Below are 18,448 nucleotides of genomic sequence, written 5' to 3' on the forward strand. Positions count from 1 at the left end.
TGAAAATCTTGAGCGTTGCGCAAACAGCGTTCGCACTCCTGCAAAAGCAAGAATCCTGCGCAGGGCTAACTCGCAATGTCTCGTTCAGTAAGCACTTAATAATTTTGATTGGCTTCACCATCGTGCGGCCTGAAGCATTCCCACATGAGAAGCTTTGGGATTGCTCCTCCCTTTTCCTTCGCAAACAGGTCCCATGCCAGGAATAGTCAGATTTCACAAAACCAGCCAGCTACCCCTTCCCTTCTAGGGGAAGGAAAGGACTTAGACCCATCGCGTCCTACCCACCGTTCATCTGGCAAAGACGTGACTAAGCCAGAAGAAATTAGAGCAGCCCTCCTTACAGAGGCAGAACTTTTGTTTAAAGACCCTTTTCATATCAACATAAAACCAAAAGTTTCTTAAAAGCTTGACAATATTTTGATCTTTCCTTGCAAAAGCTTCACCCTCCAACTGTAGAAGTTGGAGAATGGCAAAGAACACTTGTAAGTATAGCTAGTCAAAGCTTGTCTTGTAAAGAATACTGATGTAAACAATGTCTAGCTGCCTTCCTAACCTTGCTGTGCCTGCAACTCTACTCATGGTAGTAGCACTGGTCAACCTGGGTAAAGGGCTGGATGAAGTTCATTTGAGAATCTACTAGCCCTGACCCCAGCGGTGTCGTTTGCCTTGGTAATTCTGCTAGACTCCGCCATTTGAAGAATTCGAAGAGGAAAGAGGATGCGCTTCTGTCCACAAACATAAAGTTATTTGATTGTCCGCTTTACTTGTCCATCTGACGTGCTCTGCTTTTCCAGTAGGAGATGAGAAATCATTCAGTTAAATGCAGTCAGGAACTGGGGAGAACAGTTGATGTCTGTCATGCTGGACGTTTGCTTGCATAGGGTAAACACATGCTGTCCACTGTGTCCAGCAAATGTGGTTATACATACGAACAAAACTGTTCATTCCTTTAAAACGAGTCCCCAGGTCTGATGTTAAGGAACACCTAGGAAGGATAGGATGCTTTCCAGTGAGGATGCTTGGCAGTCGTTCTTTCTGGCATGTTCTTCAACAAGGCATTTGGAAAGATGATTGGGGCGAGCAGAAGGCTCTGATCACTCGCTGCCTTACAGCTGCTGTGCAAAACTGCTGGGTTTTGGTAGTGCTGGTGCTTCCAAATGGCCGTTCACTTCACGCTGTAGTTCTCTAGAGAAACTAGTCCCAGACTCAAGTCCAGCTAACTCGCACCTATCCTCTAGCATCAAATGACTTTTAGCATCTAATTTTCCTCCTACAACCTTCCTCCCTCGAAAATGTGGGCCTATTCCCTGTCATCTGCTGCTGGTTTTAAGGAGAGAAAGTTGCTTTGTCATTGTGGTCAGCTTTCTCCCTGCTCTTCTGTCATAGACTCTAAGGGGATACTTCATGAATCTGATGCATCAGCATGGAAAGGAAAACGAGGGTGGCCAGAGTGGGTCCACCAGGTCACGCATGGATCTGCAGAGAGTGCGTGGTTTTGGGAGCTGAGGCTTGCGGTGGGGAGAGGCTGTGAGCTTGGAAGGGCCTCCTCTCTCAGGAGCTCTACTTTAACCTGAGCCGGGACGTAATTTTAATTTGCATAGCACACTGCGTTACTGCATTCAAGCAAAAGTCTCTCTCGCCTTATCACAACGGGCAAAGTTTCTCTGGATCTGACAAGCCACTATTACTGTGTTTATCATGTCAGACGATCGTTGGCGGATGTCCCCAGCCATCGGCACAACAAGGTCTCTGTGTCGCGACCATCCCTGAGCGGGCACGGCGCATCGGTGTGGCTGTCAGCCGCTCCGAAAAAGGTTTCGGGGTGCCGGGGCGATGGCAGGACCCCACCTGTGGTGGGTATGGCCAGAGATGGCCCAAGTATCACAGCTGTGTTGACTGTACAGTGCTGTAAAATAGAAGCAATTAGCTGAAGAGATTGGGACATACCAAGGGCATAGCCACAGTTGGATGTTATTTAAAGAAGAGCTCCATATCCGCTGACATATAACAGCCTAGGTTGTAGTAATGTTTTTAAAATAAACTTTCCAGACCGGCGCTATGCAGTTTTTCATGCCTGTAGGGTTTTCCCTTTCTCTGCACGGTCAGTTCTATTGAAAAATATTAAATTCCTGTAAAAGAAGACTCTCCCTTCCTGCTCACAGGACACGTTTCAAGTGATCTAACCCGAGTAAAGACTCCCTCAAAACATGGGTAATGCTGGGTCACTGTTTAGATACCCACTTCATCAGTTACATTGAGAGGTGTCGGAAATGTGAATGGAGCTTTTACTTGAAAAAGAGGAGGATGTGTCAATTCGAGTGGTCACTGTGGACGTTAGATGACTGACATGTGATTTAAGACCATCCTGATCCTGATCTGGAGGAGAAAGTCAGAGGAACAGGGAATGGGAAAGGTTTGTTGTGCGCAGTGGTGGGTGCTGGCTGATGGTCTTTGGGGGCTGGTTAAAAAAAGCTGTCAGAACATCGCTTTTTGCCATCCAGATCTGGGCAGATCTATTCAGTACTGTGCCCACATCTTCCTCGGGGTGAGGCTAGTCACAGACATGGTCTCAGTTTTAGGTCTGTCTCCTGCACCTAACTAAGCAGACGTATCATGTTCTTAATCACTGGAAGAATATATTATTCACTGTTATTCCCTCATGAAAAAAAGGTCCTTCATCTCTTCAGCTTATAGGCACTGAACGTGGTTATGCTATGAGCACTGGGAGTGCTTTTTTAGTAACAAAGTATAAACACTCCAGCAAAGTACTGTTTAATATAAAAAATTTACATCCTGCTTCCTTTGTTATGGTTGTGAGCACATGCTTTTGTTTAATTGGGGGTTCTCGAGTCCAATCCTGCTACTCTGCACCAAAAACACCTCCGTTCACAAAATCTAATGGAGGCCAAAAGAAGGACGGGTTTTTTTCTGCTAGTGCCTTGCTAAAGTATTGGCAGAGTGTCACTGAGTGCCCGTCCCAGTGCTGCCGGCCAGCCAAGGTAAGCAGCGCACGTATGAGGAAAACAATGAGGACTATTCAAGATGGGCTGGGTTGCTTTCCTTCCTGGGTCACCAAGTAAGTCCGGATCATTTGTTCTTTCCAATAAAATCAAATTGAACAGGATTAAAAAAAGGTTAACCTTCTTTAAAATAGCAAACCTTAAAAGATTTGCCTAGTGTTTTTCTGAAGATCCCTTTCTTTGGTGGCTCTTTCGTTTCTTTGGTTCTTCTCCTGGCACTTGTGACCGGTGGATTTCCTGTGTTAGTTCATCAAAGGATTTCAGAAATAGAAGATCAGAGGTCTTTAAAAAGGAGTAAAGAATGAGGGCAGCTTTCCCCTTTCTATAGGGTATGAGCTGTTCTTGTTGCTTTCCCCAAGGGACCCTGGGGTTGGGTGTTGAGGAAGATGCCTCCAGCAGCAGGCGTGATCAGCAGGGCTCAGACCAGTTGTCAAGTCCCAGCTGTGGGATCCTGCAGTTGCTTCCTCTCCTAAATACAGGAGTTCAGATCTTGCTCTGAGACAGCAAATAGCAAATGTTACCTTTAGGCGGGCACCATATTTTGGTGCTTTCAGGTAGACTTCACTAAGTCATTACACTGAGAGTTATTTTCCAACAGCTGCTTGAAACTAAAATTAGGCTTCAGGCTGGTTGTAAAGGGTCGTTTGGGTGTTTAAAGCTCTGTCCACATCCAAGCTGTCACTGAACACAGACGCGAGATGACTTGGCACACAAAGGTACCGATCCTGGCCTCCCACCACATCAAAAGAAGTCCTGTGCGCTCGTAGCAGAGCAATAGGGCAAACGGCTCACACAGTCACAAGCCGCTCTCCTCCTTTGCAGATGATCATCTGTCTGCTCGCCCTCTCCAAACTCTCCTGCTGCCATAACTGCCTCGTGCTGTGAAAACGGACCGTCGTGTTTTTATCCACGCTGCGGGGAGGCGGCAGGGTGTTGGGATGGTGCTGGGCATTGGACTTCTTGTCACTGTGTTAACTCATTAAAGAAATGGGAACGTATCGTTATAAAAATAGCACTTTATAATAGGGTTTCATTTCTGGTTTTTAAGAGGCAATGCGGAGCTCCTTCAGAACACTATAAACCCATTATAACCAAGATACATATGTGCAGATATATATATTTAAAAAATAGAGAGTTTTACATATTGAGAGCTTGCTTATACTGTTTACAAGCTATTATGTGTATCTCACCAAATATTCTTTGCTGAAGGTGGTGCTCTCTGATTGTCTTTAACTCATGGTCTGCTGTGTCAGGTACCTCTGTAAAGAGCTATTTGACTGGTGGCAGGGCTGGGCTTGTACCAACTCAACCTCCAAGCACTATATAGTGTACACGAGGTGCTTGGTCTTTTGCCAGACTGCTTGCAAGTCTGCTGCTCTCCTTTGCTTACTGTATGCCGTTGTTTCCAGAGCTTGCCAGAACTGTACCGCTTACCTGTTTTCCCTGCGGAGGCAGGTAGTTCATCCTTTTAAGGAGCAATGTGTCCTACTCTGCTATTTCTTATGACGATTTCTGTTGGCCAAAAGGTGCTGTAGAAGGAAACACTGCTTGTTTGGTATGCTTCTGCCCCTAGGCCAGAGCCTTGGCCGTTCCGTAGGTATTTAGAATAATGAAGCTGAAGGTTGTCTGTCTCCCTTCACAGAAAGGTGCTGGATATCATCTGGATTTGTTCTGGGTGGCCATTCTGATGATCGTATGCTCCTTTATGGGTCTGCCCTGGTATGTTGCTGCTACCGTGATCTCCATTGCTCATATTGACAGCTTGAAGATGGAGACGGAAACTTCAGCCCCTGGAGAACAGCCCAAGTTTTTGGGAGTGAGGTATGTCAGACCAGAAAGGCCTTAATTGCCTTCTTTGCCTGCAAAGATCAGTTTGTACTATAAATGGTCTGGCTTCGAGCAGGACGCATGCAGAGGTTCAGGGGGAATAGCTCTTAGATTTGCTGTAAATCTTCAGTTCAGCTGTGCTTCCTTACAGCTTTTTTTTGTCCGCAGAGGATATGTCTAGCTAGGAGTTTATCTGGCGTAGCCCTTTTGTAAATAGTCTCTCTTGAAAAGGAAGAAAACCGTTGTACTACGTGCGTGCCTGTAGACGGGGGAGAGCCTGTGCAAACGTGTGGCAGCGAGGGGGAGGAAAGGAAGGGAACTTCGCACCGGAGCTTAGACCATTTCTCGGTCTGCTTTGGGCATGCACGTTGAAGTCACCCCCAAATACACGAAGCTTAACAGAGCGAGTGCTGGTGCCCGTTGGACGCTGCAAAGTTGTCGTGAAGAATTTTGTGCTGCTTTCTTCGTATTTCCAAACCCGGCTGTGAGATTGAGCAGCGCAGGTCTCTGGCAATTCCTTGGACAAATCCCCGTGTAACTGCTCAAAAGTTTATTCGGCCAGATCAGACATAGTTTTCCAGTGTTTGAGAAAGGAGATAAATTTACCGCAGATTTCTTTATCCATGGAAATTAGACAGGCATTCATTAGCAAACATAATGGTAAAAAATGTAAATCTGTCATGCCTAGAGCAATCAGCTCTACTTAATCAAGCAATTTTTTCTGTATTTGGTTGCCTTAATTAAGTGGTCTGAAGTGCTTTCAATAGGAGCACTTCTGGAAATCAGGCCACTTGTTTAGGTGACTAAATAGAAATTTAATGGCCTAACTCTCAGTACTCTGAAATACTACTGGCAAAAGTATTTTTGGATGTAGGGAGCGGCTCTGGGTGCCGATGAAGGCACATGTTCAGCACCCCACCAAGGCCTGGACCATTTATCCAACTGCTGGAGTACTATGACCAGGACTCGAAATATGCTGCTAATCTAGGAGTGGAGAGCTAATGATTTGTTACCTATTTGCACGCTTTAAATACTGCCGTGCAGAGAATTTGGATTGCTAGTTAACGGTTTCTAATGTTTAACTTGTAAACACGCTCCTCCTTACTCAGTAGCAGTACTCTGTTGATCCACAAACAGCGGAGCTAAGGCAGCCTACAAAAACCGATCTGGTGTTTGGAAAAAGAGGTGTCTGAGGCTTGGTCAGGATCAAGATACCTGCCTGATGCCGTTGGTTTGTAATTGCCAGTCTGCTTTGAAAATGTGGCTGCAAGAACGAGTTGTCAGGCTTTATGTTGGTTTGGGGTACTCTGAGAGGGAATAAAACCAGAGTGAAAGCTGAAGCCGTCCTGCTCACCTGGAGATTTTGTTTCAGGGAGCAGAGAGTCACTGGAGTCATCGTTTTCATCCTGACCGGCGTGTCTGTCTTTATGGCTCCCATCCTAAAGGTAAGGACATCGCCTTTTCTGCTTCCTTCTGCTCACACAGCCGATGTAGGGCCACAGCAACCGTCAGGCTATTTTTATGCTACTAAAAAAGCTCATCATTGAAGTGTGGGAAAGGAGATCAGTGAGAATTACTGATGCGGTTTTACAGTTTTCTGGAAGCTTAAACACAAACCTTTCAGAAGGAAAACAACAGCATCGTCGTAGTGTGCTAGGTAGTAGTGACAAAGTTCAGGGCTGGTGGTCTTTGGGGCGGTGATTTTTTTCATTTTAAGATTTTTCTTCCACGTTTGCATAGAGTTAAGTTTCCTTTTATTCTGCAGTCTTAACGCTTCTGCTGTGCCTGTGTTTTATGGAAAATATATTGCAGATAAAGCTTAAGAGCCTACTGGTGGCATGACGGAAGGATGATTGGCAATGCAGTAGAGTTGCTGTGTGGAAGACACAGGTTAACAGATAGATATGTGGTTTTAAAAGTACATTTGCGTTTATTTGAGTGCGCACACATCTTAACACATATATGTGAAGAAAATCTTCGTGTGGTGCTTGCTCATAGACTGCGCACATGGCCCACTGAGAGGAGGGGCTTTTGTTGAGAGAGAATACGCAGAACTGGTGGCAACGAGCAGAGCCTACAGCTGATGGTATTAGTCCATGGGTACAGTTTCGGCCAAAAATCTTTGGCACCGTTGCCACTGCCGTAGCGGAGCTGTACCCTGCCTGGTGCAGCTGCCAAGGCACACGCCTCAGCAGCACGAGGCTCCTGCAGCTTGCCTCGCTGTTTTTAAAAAAGCCAGCACGACAATCAAGTTTTGACTCTTTTAGGCTGGATCATCCCAAAATAGCACATCCCCTATCGCTCAGAAGCGATGCCCAGCACAGCAGTATGGAAAACGTATTTCTGGAGGAAGCAGTGCAATTAAATGTGATTTCTTAATCTCCTGCATTTTTTTTTGTATGAGTTTAGCCAAGGATCTGGACAGATGTGCTGCTGATGTACCATTTAATCTAAGTAGGTAGCTGTTTTGCAAGACTTGAAATTTGTTGGCACGTAACCACAGAGAAAAGCATCCTTAGTGGATCATCAGATCGTGAAACGAAACTGGGAAACCTGCTTATCCGTGTCTTGTGGAGGATACTGCCTTCTCCGGGGATGATGATTTAAGTGGAGCCAAGTGCAGGCATACTGTACAACGGGAGATGTCAGCGGCAGAAGTCCATCTCCATGGGTCTGTAGACCGATGGTACGAGCAGAAGATGTCAGAACAGTAACATACGTACTGAAACAGTGGCACCGTGCATCGTAACTCCGTAACGGAGCAGAGGGGTGTCGGGAGAAGCGTTTCTGGAGGAGGCAAACGAGGTTTGGTTGGAAGCTGCGGGGGCTGTGAGGCACAATTAGATGCGAGCCTGAAAGGGAGGAGGCAGGCAGAGAGCAGTGACACTGCCTCTGTATGAAGTGGAGAAAGTGGCTTTACAAAGTCAGTGTGTTCCTACTCTTGATTTCTAAGGTTGTTTTTACAACTAGCAAATGTTTGTGTCATGGTAACAGTTTCCTCCTCTGCACAAACAGGCATTTCCGTGCCCTTAATTTAATGCCGGATTGTAATAATTCTGTTCGTTAGTTCATGTGACCTTTCCCTGCAAGATCTCTCTTTCTCTATTCCACTGGGGTCTATTATTTCCCCTATTATTGCTTCATTCATTAATTATTTGTCTGTGCTTCCCCTAAGAACGCGTATGGCGAAGATCCTCGCGGGAGGACGCCTGAGGATAAATCGGCACGCTCCTCGCCCACGTGCCAGTGAGAAGTACCTGGCAGTGTTTCAGGACCTTTAACAAACTCCAATGGCAGGGTCTCCTGCTCGAGAGAACTGCTTTGCTAAATGCATTGCAGAACATTTAAGGCTTCTCATGCCAGCGGCAAATTGAACACTAACGATCCCAAATTCAATAAAACAGGCAATCCGCAGAATAATCTCATCTTTGTTTTTTGTGGGTTTTGCGGTGTTTGTGCTGGTTTTGAACGTCACTGATGTTTCTGCTCAGTTGTGGCAGATCTCCACAGAAACATCCTCAGCCCTGCTAGGATAATGACAAGCACTTTCCTATAAATACATTTTTAATTCTGTTGGCTAGCAGCAGGTTTGCTCGGAGTGCCTGAGCCAGCAACCCCATAGTTAGTGAATACTTTGCCAAAAGAAAGTCTTCCAAAATGAATGCGCTGCTTGCTACTCTGCAGGATAATGTACTGAAGTTTCACCTAAGGATGATTTACAGGATTAATTATTGTGGAATGATGAAATAATATTTGAACATTTGCCTTTTTTTTTTTTTTTTTTTTTGGAAACACAGATAGAAATAGAAGGGGAGGGAAAGAGAGCAATGTAAATGAACTAGAAAGCTAAACTCTGAAAGCCTCCTACCCAACTTGCCGAAGGAGATGTTATCTTGTCTCGTCTAATCCCTCAGATCCAGTGAGGGCTTTGAATCCCTTGGACACCCACAGCTACGTGAACCACGCGCTGGCTCCCCGTCCCTCCCCGCGATGGCACACGGTGAAGGCGGACGGTTGAATCCAGGCTGTGGAAAAAACATTTGGCTTCTAATGTGAAATATCACCGCAGCTCACTCAAGGAAGCAAATAAATCCAACAGAAGGATGAATTAGCAATCGAGAAGCTCGCAGGAGGTGATAGGGAATGAGACTCAGGGGAGAGAAGGGAAAAATGTAGGCAGGGAAGCTTTGGTTTCGGATGCCCCAAATGAAACGTATGTATTCAGGGTCAAGGCCTCCAGGGATATGTGCATGACACTATGCTTCTGACCCAGGAATAACGCGGTGGGGAATACGATAAAACCCTGAATAACTGCTGTGTCATTTGCCTCTTCAGTGAGTTACACGCACAGGTTGGAAGACAACCGGTGCCTACAGCAGCAGCGCTGGCCGCGGGTTGCGTGGGAGCCTGGGCTGTGCTACGGCTGCCGTTCAGTGGCGGCCGCCCGTCACTGCACAAGGGCTTTCCTCCAGCGACGGCCGCCGAGCTCTTTCCATCCTTCTCGGATTCAAATAAATCACGCGAAGGCCGTTCTTCAGCTCCTGCGTGTGGTTTCTGCCCAAGAATTCCCGTTCACGCCAGGCTGGCTGCGGACAGTTTTGTCGTGGCGCCGAGGAGCGCTCCCCCCTCTTGGCAAGCGGCGTGGGGGGGTTTTGCCGTTGAGGAAAGCTTTGTGCTTCAGGTCGGAGGGACAGGTAGTCGTTCTGGGGAGCGTGTGTGTTGTTACCGCGCGCCTTCCTCGCTTCCGAAGGAAGATGACCCTGATGGCAGGACCGGTGATGGAGGAATGAGCAGCACTTAGCACTTGAGGGAGCAGAAATTGATGTTTGAAAGGTCGGTTCCTGGCAACGAAGAAGGTAACTCACGGTCCCGTATTTGTGGTTAGTTACGGATTAATGCGAGTGAAAGATGGAGCCGTCGGAGATTTGATTGGCGTGACTGTCATCACTGAGGTTGGACTCAAGAGAAAAGCCTTTCTGGATGGATTTCCATGGCTTACTGAGCTGGCTGTACCGCAGGATCATGCTGCCTTTTCTTCTTCTCTACCTTCTGCTTCTAGTCTCACCAGAAACCAAGAGGTGAAAAGCAGTTTGAAGCTTACTGAAACACGTTTACCCTGCCTCTTCTTTAATTTGCTGACTGCCTGGCACCGGCTGGCTTCGTTCCCTTTGGTTCTTGGAGAGACGTCCAAGTCCCAGTGGAGCAGGAGAGCCCAGGGCGTGTTTGGCCCCTGCCCTGCTCCTCAGCCCTCCAGCGATCGCACAAACGTTCTTGCGGCTCTCAAAACACAGCAGAAGGATCGCTAGCTTTATTACTCCGCCGCGTGCACTCGCAGGGGCAATTCAAGTTGATGACAGGCTAGGAATTACGTGTCCCCCCTCCCGCGTGTTAAGGGCGGATGGTGCGTGGGGAGGTTGTTCACTCAGTTTCTCTTCTCTTCTCTCCCCCCCCGCAGTTCATTCCCATGCCCGTGCTCTACGGCGTCTTCCTCTACATGGGCGTCGCGTCCCTCAACGGCGTGCAGGTGAGTCCCTCCAACGGCCGGGACCGGACCCCCCGCCGGGTCTTCTCCGGCAAACGGCAATCATTAACCGCTGCGGGGTTTCTTTCGCAACCCTCCGGCCTTTCCCTTCTCCTTCCCCCGCCTCCTTTTCCTTCCCAAGAAACCCCGGGGAGGGTAGCAACCGTTGACAAACATTGCCGCAGGCTGGCTGTCCTGAGATTGAGACCAAAGCGGGAACGCTCCGCTCGGCGGGAGAGCAGCCAAGCCTGGGCCCCGTAAGCCACGAGGGGTGCTTGGTGAAGACCCGGGGTCCGTCTTCCCCAGCTCGGCGATTCGGAGGGCAGCGTACTCTTCCAGAGACCCCGGGCTCGCTCCCGGGATGGTTCGGGTCCTCTGCCGGGGCGTCCGTCGCAGACGGAAGGGAAACAAGGGAAGATGATTTACGGCGGCGGGGTTGTTGTGCGATGTTAACGAGCGGGAACATTGCTGTTCGCCGAGGAGGGGAAGCCAAGCCCCTTTCTTTGTTGTTGAGGAAATATTACGTAAAGAGCCTTTCTCACAGCACAGTGTCTGTAATTGGCCCTAGGAAGCTGGAAGTGGTTTTGTTGCTTTCTGGCACCCTATTAATTGTGGCCTTTCTTGTTAGCGCTTGGTTGTGCTCTAACGGGAAAAGACTGCCTGTTCTGTGAGCACCATGAGAATTTCCTTGGGTATTCTTTAAAACGGCCCCAGCTTTCATTCACTGGTGTGAGATCAATCGGGTCTCAGCAGCAGGCGGCAACCCCGCGTTCGGGCAGGGGACAAGGAGGGGATTGTAATGTTCGCCCCGGGGTCGGTTCTCCTGGAGGGGATTTCCCCTGCTTCCCGGCCCAGGTGGTCAGGGGACCGGGCAGCTTGTTTTCCTCCGATCAAGGATGTTTTTCACTTGATGAGAAATCCCGATTTTGGTTTAACTCCAAGTCCATCCGGTCCAGCACAGGGGCAAGGGACGCGGCTGGAAAAGCGGCCCATCTTCCTCACTCTTCGGTTAGATGCCTTTCTGTTCTCCAGCAATGTGATGTCTGCCCTCACCTCTGTTGACCTCTGCTCCCAATTTATTTGGGGGAAAAAAAAAAAAACCCATTGATTTTAAATGCTGAATGTCTTTCCTTGGCAGGAGTGGGGCAGAGGAGGGTGGCAGAAGTGACCCAGAGTTTGATGCTGACTGTAGTTTGGGCATTCATCTTGTTTTCTCTGTTTTGTGGGTAACAAAGTGCTCCCTTCAAGAGAAAATTCCCTGTGTCCGCAGCCGCAGCAGATCAGGCCCGTTCTCTTGAAGGCAGCAGAGCAATTTCCACCGACGCCTTGGTTCCTTGGTTTACACGCTGATCACCAGAGCACATGGAGTCCTGCTCCTTAAAATAAAGGCACCTCAATGCTTTGCTCTGAGAGATGCTTTGCTCCTGTGTCTCTGTTTAGTTGCTGAATATAGTGTAGACCTAGGACCTTCACTTGAGACGGCTGAGTTAACACGTTTAGCCCATCCTGCGTTAAGGACGAGTCAGTCAGGATAGAGGAGCTGTGCTGGGTTTTCTGCCAGGTTTCTTCTATGGAAGGGAAGCAAGTTGATGCAAGGCCACACTTCATGGCGGAATAATGCTTTTGTATCTCTCTTTTGTGTATCCTGGGTGTCATTTAAATGTCGGTTTCTTTTCCTTTGCAGTTCATGGATCGTCTGAAGCTGCTTTTGATGCCTCTAAAACACCAGCCTGACTTTATCTACCTGCGCCACGTCCCGCTGCGCAGGGTCCATCTGTTCACCTTCCTGCAGGTGGTGTGCCTGGCCCTCCTCTGGATCCTCAAGTCGACCGTGGCTGCTATCATATTCCCTGTCATGGTAGGTGACGTTCTCCTTCACGTCCCTCCCTTTCGCAGCCTGCGCCTTCCACTCACGGTCATGCCCTCCCATGAACAGGCAAATCTAGCCTCTCCCTGTCAAACCCTTAGCTTGGGGCTCTGCCTCCATTCGTGGCACTGATGTAGGACTACACGGGGTCAGCGTTGTTGTGGCTGCCTTTACATAAGTCCTCTGGAGGAAAACAAGCCTGGAAAGTTAATTTTTTGCCAGAAAGGTGTAGTTAGCTTTGGCCGTTCCTGGCTGCCAAGGTTAGATTTGCCGTGTTTTCTCCTTGAGCTGCATGAACGAATGAGAGGTGCATAGTTTCCCTTTTCTAGTCCACGCTAATTACCGTACAGAAGATGTCTCCCTTGCTTTTTGAATAGCACAAATTGACAAAAGCAAGAATGAGGCTCACTGCTAAGAGGTGTGCCAAATGGAGAGAAAGGATTAGCTAAATCAAGAACAAAAAAAGGAATGTCGTTTTCCTTGAACTTGAGTATAAAGATAATAATGTCGATACATGTGTTTCACATTGGAGGGTGATATGTAAGTTTATAGGATGCATGTCCTCTTTCTAATAATGCATATCAGAGTCATGTGAAAACTTATTTTGGATGTTGAGAGATACAAAGTTCATCACACAGAAGAACTGTTTCTTAAATATACACTCTGCAGTCAGTCTGATGTAGTATTTCTACATCAAGGAAGGGGAATAGTGAAGCAGCTTCCTGTGCATTTAGATTATTACTAGAGGTATGGACACAATTAGACACTTATACCAAATAAAAACCAAACAAGTGTTAAGGGGAGTTTATATGTACACTTTGCCTCAGGCTTCAAAACCTGTGACCGTGGACCCTAAATGAGGGAGCACGGAGTAGATCCTTCTCCACCTCTGCACCTGACCTGTAGCTCAGCTGGAACAGTTGGGAGGAAAGTGGCCGTAGGGCCAAATGGATCGAGTATGGATCCCATGGGACCATAGCTGCACACACAGCGGTTCTGCCGAGTCTGGTCTCTGGCTTGGAGATGGGTCAGACTGCTGCAAAGTCAAAGCTTTATGAAACTCCCTTAAGAAATCTGGGCCTAATGTCACCTACTTTCAGGTTTACGGACAAGTAAAATTTCCGTTGCAGGTGCACTTAAGAACTGCAGTGTTTATTTAAGGGAGAGAAGGAGGGGAAGCAGAAAACAGAACAAGGACAAGCATTTGTTCTCTGATGCTGGTGAAACGAGGAGAGAAAAGATGATGCGAGTAAAAAAATCCTCCAAATGTTCTTGCTGGGACACATGCTCATATATAAAGGCGTTAAAAATCAGCAGTTCCCACTGACACGGCATTCCATTGCGTTTTCACGGCTGTCTTGTACTGCTGTTGAAAGCTGAATCTAAGATCTGGACAGTCTTTCTCTTTGCCCATAATAGAGAATCCCATAGAGAGAATCCGAGCAAGCCCCAAGTCTGCTGAAGTTTGTTGTAATGGTGCAAATTCAGTGTAGGTACAGTCACAGCTTAGATGTAGCTGGATCTGATGACGAAACCTCAATTATTTGCACTTGTGAACAAAAAGACTATAAACATCCAATTTGTGAAGATCCAGCCAATAGCCAAACCTCTGTTTCTTTGAATGAAAAGCACTTTTAATACAGATGTAATTCATAATGGGATAATCATGGGTGTCTACATGGCATCTTTCCACCCCCTGAGTAATTTCTCGCTTCCGTAATCACATCTTAAGTTACGCAAGTCAAAGCTTGAGATCCTTTCCTAGGAATCGTTTGTGCCGTTGATCATCATTGCTCGGAACAAGCTCTTCACCTTAAAGGCAGTCTTCAGTTGTCAGGAATGGGTTACATCTTTTAGTAGCCAAGTCAAGCTTTCAGTCTGTCGGCATAGCCTTTGGTGAAGTGTACGTGTGATCTTGGTAGGCATCTGGTGGCGGTGTTCAACCCAGCGTCAGTGTAAACACCTCTTTCAGACATGTCCCTTCTTTTTTTTTCCCAGTGCCTTTGATGGCAGTCTTGCACAGAAAAAGCTTTTCCTCCGGTTTCATGCAGCCACAATCCTAGTAAACTTTATTCTGCAGACTTCGAGGACACAGTTTGGCCTTTGTCTATTTTCTAAAGAGTTCTTACATCTGGGGAAGTGGTGAGAAAAAAGTAAAGACAATTACTCAGGCTGCCCCTGTGAACTTGTGTATGTAGGCTGAATCCAAAAATAAATGAAAATAGTCTTTTTTTTCTCTCTCTGTTGTTTTGCCTGATGCCTGTCAGCTGGATGTTAAAAGATGACCTTTGTCTCTACAGGAGTATTAAGTGATTACTTACTTGTTTCTGTGAGTTGCTCCTGTTTATTGTGCCGTGAAGCAGTCACAGTTCAGACTTTCAAGTTGATAGAGATATCCCAGGTGTTCACCTTGTTCTCTTTGTTTTCATTTACAACCAGAATTAAAACCTGTGGGATGAAGAAGCAACGTCAAGAGGAATGCACAGAGTGTTCCCAATTCAAGGTAAAATGTAACTGAGAAGCCCCTCTCTGCCTTTTCAGATCCTGGCACTTGTAGCAGTCAGAAAAGCCATGGACTACCTCTTCTCCCAGCATGACTTAAGCTTCCTTGACGACGTCATTCCAGAAAAGGACAAGAAAAAGAAGGAGGATGAGAAGAAGAAGAAAAAGAAGAAGGGCAGCATGGACAGTGACAATGATGATGTAAGGAGCTTTCTGCTCTTGTCAAATTACTCATTTCTAGCTAGCTAATCCCGGGGGACGGTCCATGCCCCTCGCCAGCTCTGGGGCTGGGGATCTCCCAGCCTCTTTTGAAGCCGACCAGCTCAGTCTTTTGCTGCTGCAGCAAGTCGGCCCCAAACAAAACTTCTTTTCTAGATTGCCTTCCCTTTTCCAGACGTCACCAGCCTGTGGTAGGTGGTACTTGCATTGCCAAGAATGAAATCACACTTTCCACAAGAGCCCTAGATACCTGCTGAGATGTCATGCCCTTTGCTAGAATGCCTTTCATCACCCTGTCTTGTTCATCTTCCCCTCCTCCGCCTTTCTCCCCCGTCATTGTCTTTTACGTTTTAGGAGGAGAATGGTTTTCGCCAGCAGCTCTGTTATTTCTGCACATACTTTGGTTTTCTTTTTTGATGTTCTGTTAATTACTCTTTTTAAAAGCACAAAAAGGTGTGACTTGTCATATTGCAGGAAAGACTGCTTTCTGTTGATAATACTCATGACCTAAATATTTTCAAAGCATATGTGCCCTTCTGCAGTATACTCTGGTCCTACCTCAGGTTGCAGCATGCCCTAAAATAGTGACATGTAGCTGCTTATGTCTTTACTAAGTGCGGTGACCTGACTAGACCAGATCCACGTGCCTTAGACTGCTCTATTTTTTACGGTATATGTAAGAAGAAGAAATGTAGTCCTCGTGCCTTTAAACATTCTCCTACCCAGGTCTAGCAGGAACTCAAATCCTATAAATTTATGTCGAAGTGCTCAACACACTGGTTATATAGCACTTTGTATAGCAAGTGTGAACTGCCTTTGGAGAGCTGGCTGCCTCGGTCAGCATTACCTTTTGCAATGTGAAAAGGGAGCTAGTCTTTAATAATTTTAGGCTACGCGGAGAGTAATAAGCACAGTGTCACTTGTTCTGCTCATGTAACCGTCCAGGGTTCGTGAGGAGGGGCTTTTCCTGTGATGTAGGCAGAGGTAAGATCACCCGAAGCTGGAAAAAAAAAAAAAAAAATCCCGTTTTAACACGGCAGGAGAAACAAATGAGAAGGGATCGCGCTCTGGGAGGAGGCAGGCGGCAGGAAAAGTCGAGCGGCCCTTTCTGGAGCACTCCGGCTCAGGTCACTGACCCTGCAGCCCCCGAATTTTGAACCGCAGCCTGGTGCAGAGCGGCGGCGGCACCGGCTGTGGGGTCGGCTTGCTCCCTCGCCTCCCGAGTGGACGCGAAGTGGGTAGCAGTGACCTCCCCGAGAAGTTTGTCTGCCCGGTGAGCTTCTCGCGTGAAAGCGGCAGCGCGGGTGCGGGTGCTGTGGGGCCGTTGTGCCTCGCTGCGCTTTCGGAGGGTTTCTGCTGGGTATCGGCTGCATCCTCCTCTGCGCCGAGCAGATGTACCAAACGAGCCCTCCTCGTGGGTTAGCCGATACATCTGGTGTCTTCAGGAGGAAAACGGCGGCTCCGGGAGTTGCCCCAGACCATCCCGGTGCCTGATCTCTCGCTCAAGGTTGGGAGGACAGAAGAGGCAACCTCAGTCCTGGCGGAGGGCAAGCTGGAACCCGAGTCCTCAGTCTGAGAGCTATGCAGCACCTCTGCAGACCTCCGTTAGAGGCAACAAAGTCAGGCTGTTGCGATGAGAAAATAGGCAAAGGCCTTTCTGTAAGGAATATATGCTGTCTGAAGTAGAGCGTGTACACTGCAGGAGACAAAACTAGGAATTTCTTAGGTGAGGGTGCAGCGTTGTAGGACGTAGCCTGGATCCACGCCTTGTTAAATCAAGCTGAATCCCAGCCGGGAAGATTGGCTCTGATTTCAGACAGCAAACTCCCCTTTCCAGTCATTCCTCCCGTTCCTGGGGGGCCGAGGACAAGGGTTTCCTGCAGCAGATAACTTTGTGCAAACTGAAATGAGAGAAAACACCCTACTGTACATAGCGAATAGTCAGCAAAGGTTTGACTCCATCCCCTCCTCTTGACCGATTTGAATCCAGCAGCGTCCTATCCCGAGCCATGGCTCCTGTATCGCTGGTATGTTTTAAGCTATCTCCTCTCTTCTCAGGCTTTTCATTAATTTCACGTACAGTAACTATCTAATGGGTAAGAGATTTTATGCAAAATGTTGGTTCTTAACTCTTCTTGGGTTTTTTTTTTTCAGCACTTGCTTTTACCAGCTTCCTGAACGTAAAGCACTTGACATTGCTGGTTTGCTTATTTTCACCCTTTCCCTTCCAGAAATATTCCCCCACAAAGTTAGTCCTGTGGGATTTGGCGGGCAATACACTGAACAGAGTTCAGCAAAGAGAATTGCTGGGTGTTGCTAATGCAAGTGGTGTTAGATGAATGAGTACGGCAAAACCTGGCATTAGCGGAGACCGCTCTCAGCACTAGTTAGGACTCACCTAAAGTTCGCACCGGGGCTTTGCTAGCAATCAGGGGCAGCGAAAAAGGAGCTGCAAAGAAAGATTTTCAGTAATGTCACCATTTTTCCCTCCAGCTTGTCTTTACAAAGTGTGAATTAGTGCAACTAATTGCTGCATTTGCCTAATGAAAACTCAAGCGCCTTGATTTTCTCTCCGATTTTATGTCAAAAAATGCAGTATCCAAGAAAGGCCAGACAGTTTTTTAAAAAAATCTCGGCGTAGTGTATTTAGTTGCAGAGTCAGAAGTGCGGTGTAATGGTCTCTGCTCCCCTTCAGGGCATTTTTGCTGACTGCAGATGCTTTTTCCGTCTCTTTGTTCATTTTAGATGGTGAAGTTTAAAGTAGACCCTGAGCGTCAGCATTGCCATTCCACAGACCTCTTACATTTATTTATTAGCACTGAAACGCTGTCGTTTCGAAGATGTCCAAGAGGTTACCCAGCTCTTATGCTCTGCTTACAGCATGGCCCCAAACGGATGGGGGGACCTTGAGATGGCTTTATTGCCTCAGTGCTTTTCTGCGGAATTATCTTTGTTTGAGCTACGTTTATCCCTCAGCCTCGTAAAAATAATCCTGAGGAAGCTTTTTGCTATTGGAGTGTGAAATACCGCACTGGGTTTCAGTTATGTTAAAAAATAATTAAAAAAAAAAAATCCAGGGAGAGCAATTCTCTGGCCTCTGTAAAGTTTTCCTGTCCTGACCTGAAGGTCTCCCTCCCTCCACCCCGGCATTATGCTCGGTGCTGTGTCTAGTTGTCTCCAGGAACAAAGATGCATTAACATTTCTGGCAAGTATCACCTTATTTCCTTTGCCAAGTTATGCAATATCAGCCTTTCCTTGGTTATGAGAAGTTACTTTTATTTTAAAAAAGCAAAATAATTCCAAGTACCTTGTCGTGAGCATAAGCAGGTGGATTATTGAAGCCAGCGGGGTATAAATCGTGCTGGTACCCAAACGCCGGGGCACCCCGCGTACGGCTTTTCTCTGCACTTGTGCCTCTTCTTGACCGCTTTGCTCTTCCTCCTGCCTGGCTGGGAGTACCGAATTCTTACAAGGGCCCTGGATTTGGTGAA

At 47.3% G+C, this 18,448-nt stretch overlaps 1 protein-coding gene across 13 annotated transcripts in view; it reads left to right on the plus strand.

Annotated features, from left to right (window-relative positions):
• SLC4A4 (solute carrier family 4 member 4) overlaps positions 1-18,448 on the plus strand; it is a 237,912-nt gene that overhangs the window by 211,852 nt on the left and 7,612 nt on the right. For all 13 annotated transcript variants that reach the window (XM_030015345.2, XM_030015170.2, XM_030015257.2 and 10 more), the window contains 5 exons: positions 4,663-4,841; positions 6,220-6,292; positions 10,303-10,371; positions 12,053-12,226; positions 14,777-14,938. In XM_030015345.2, coding sequence (XP_029871205.1) covers positions 4,663-4,841; positions 6,220-6,292; positions 10,303-10,371; positions 12,053-12,226; positions 14,777-14,938 — 657 coding nt within the window. The remainder of the gene's footprint in view (positions 1-4,662; positions 4,842-6,219; positions 6,293-10,302; positions 10,372-12,052; positions 12,227-14,776; positions 14,939-18,448) is intronic.

This window comes from Aquila chrysaetos, chromosome 1 (assembly GCF_900496995.4).
Source record: "Aquila chrysaetos chrysaetos chromosome 1, bAquChr1.4, whole genome shotgun sequence".
In the NCBI taxonomy this organism is placed as follows: Eukaryota; Metazoa; Chordata; class Aves; order Accipitriformes; family Accipitridae; genus Aquila; species Aquila chrysaetos.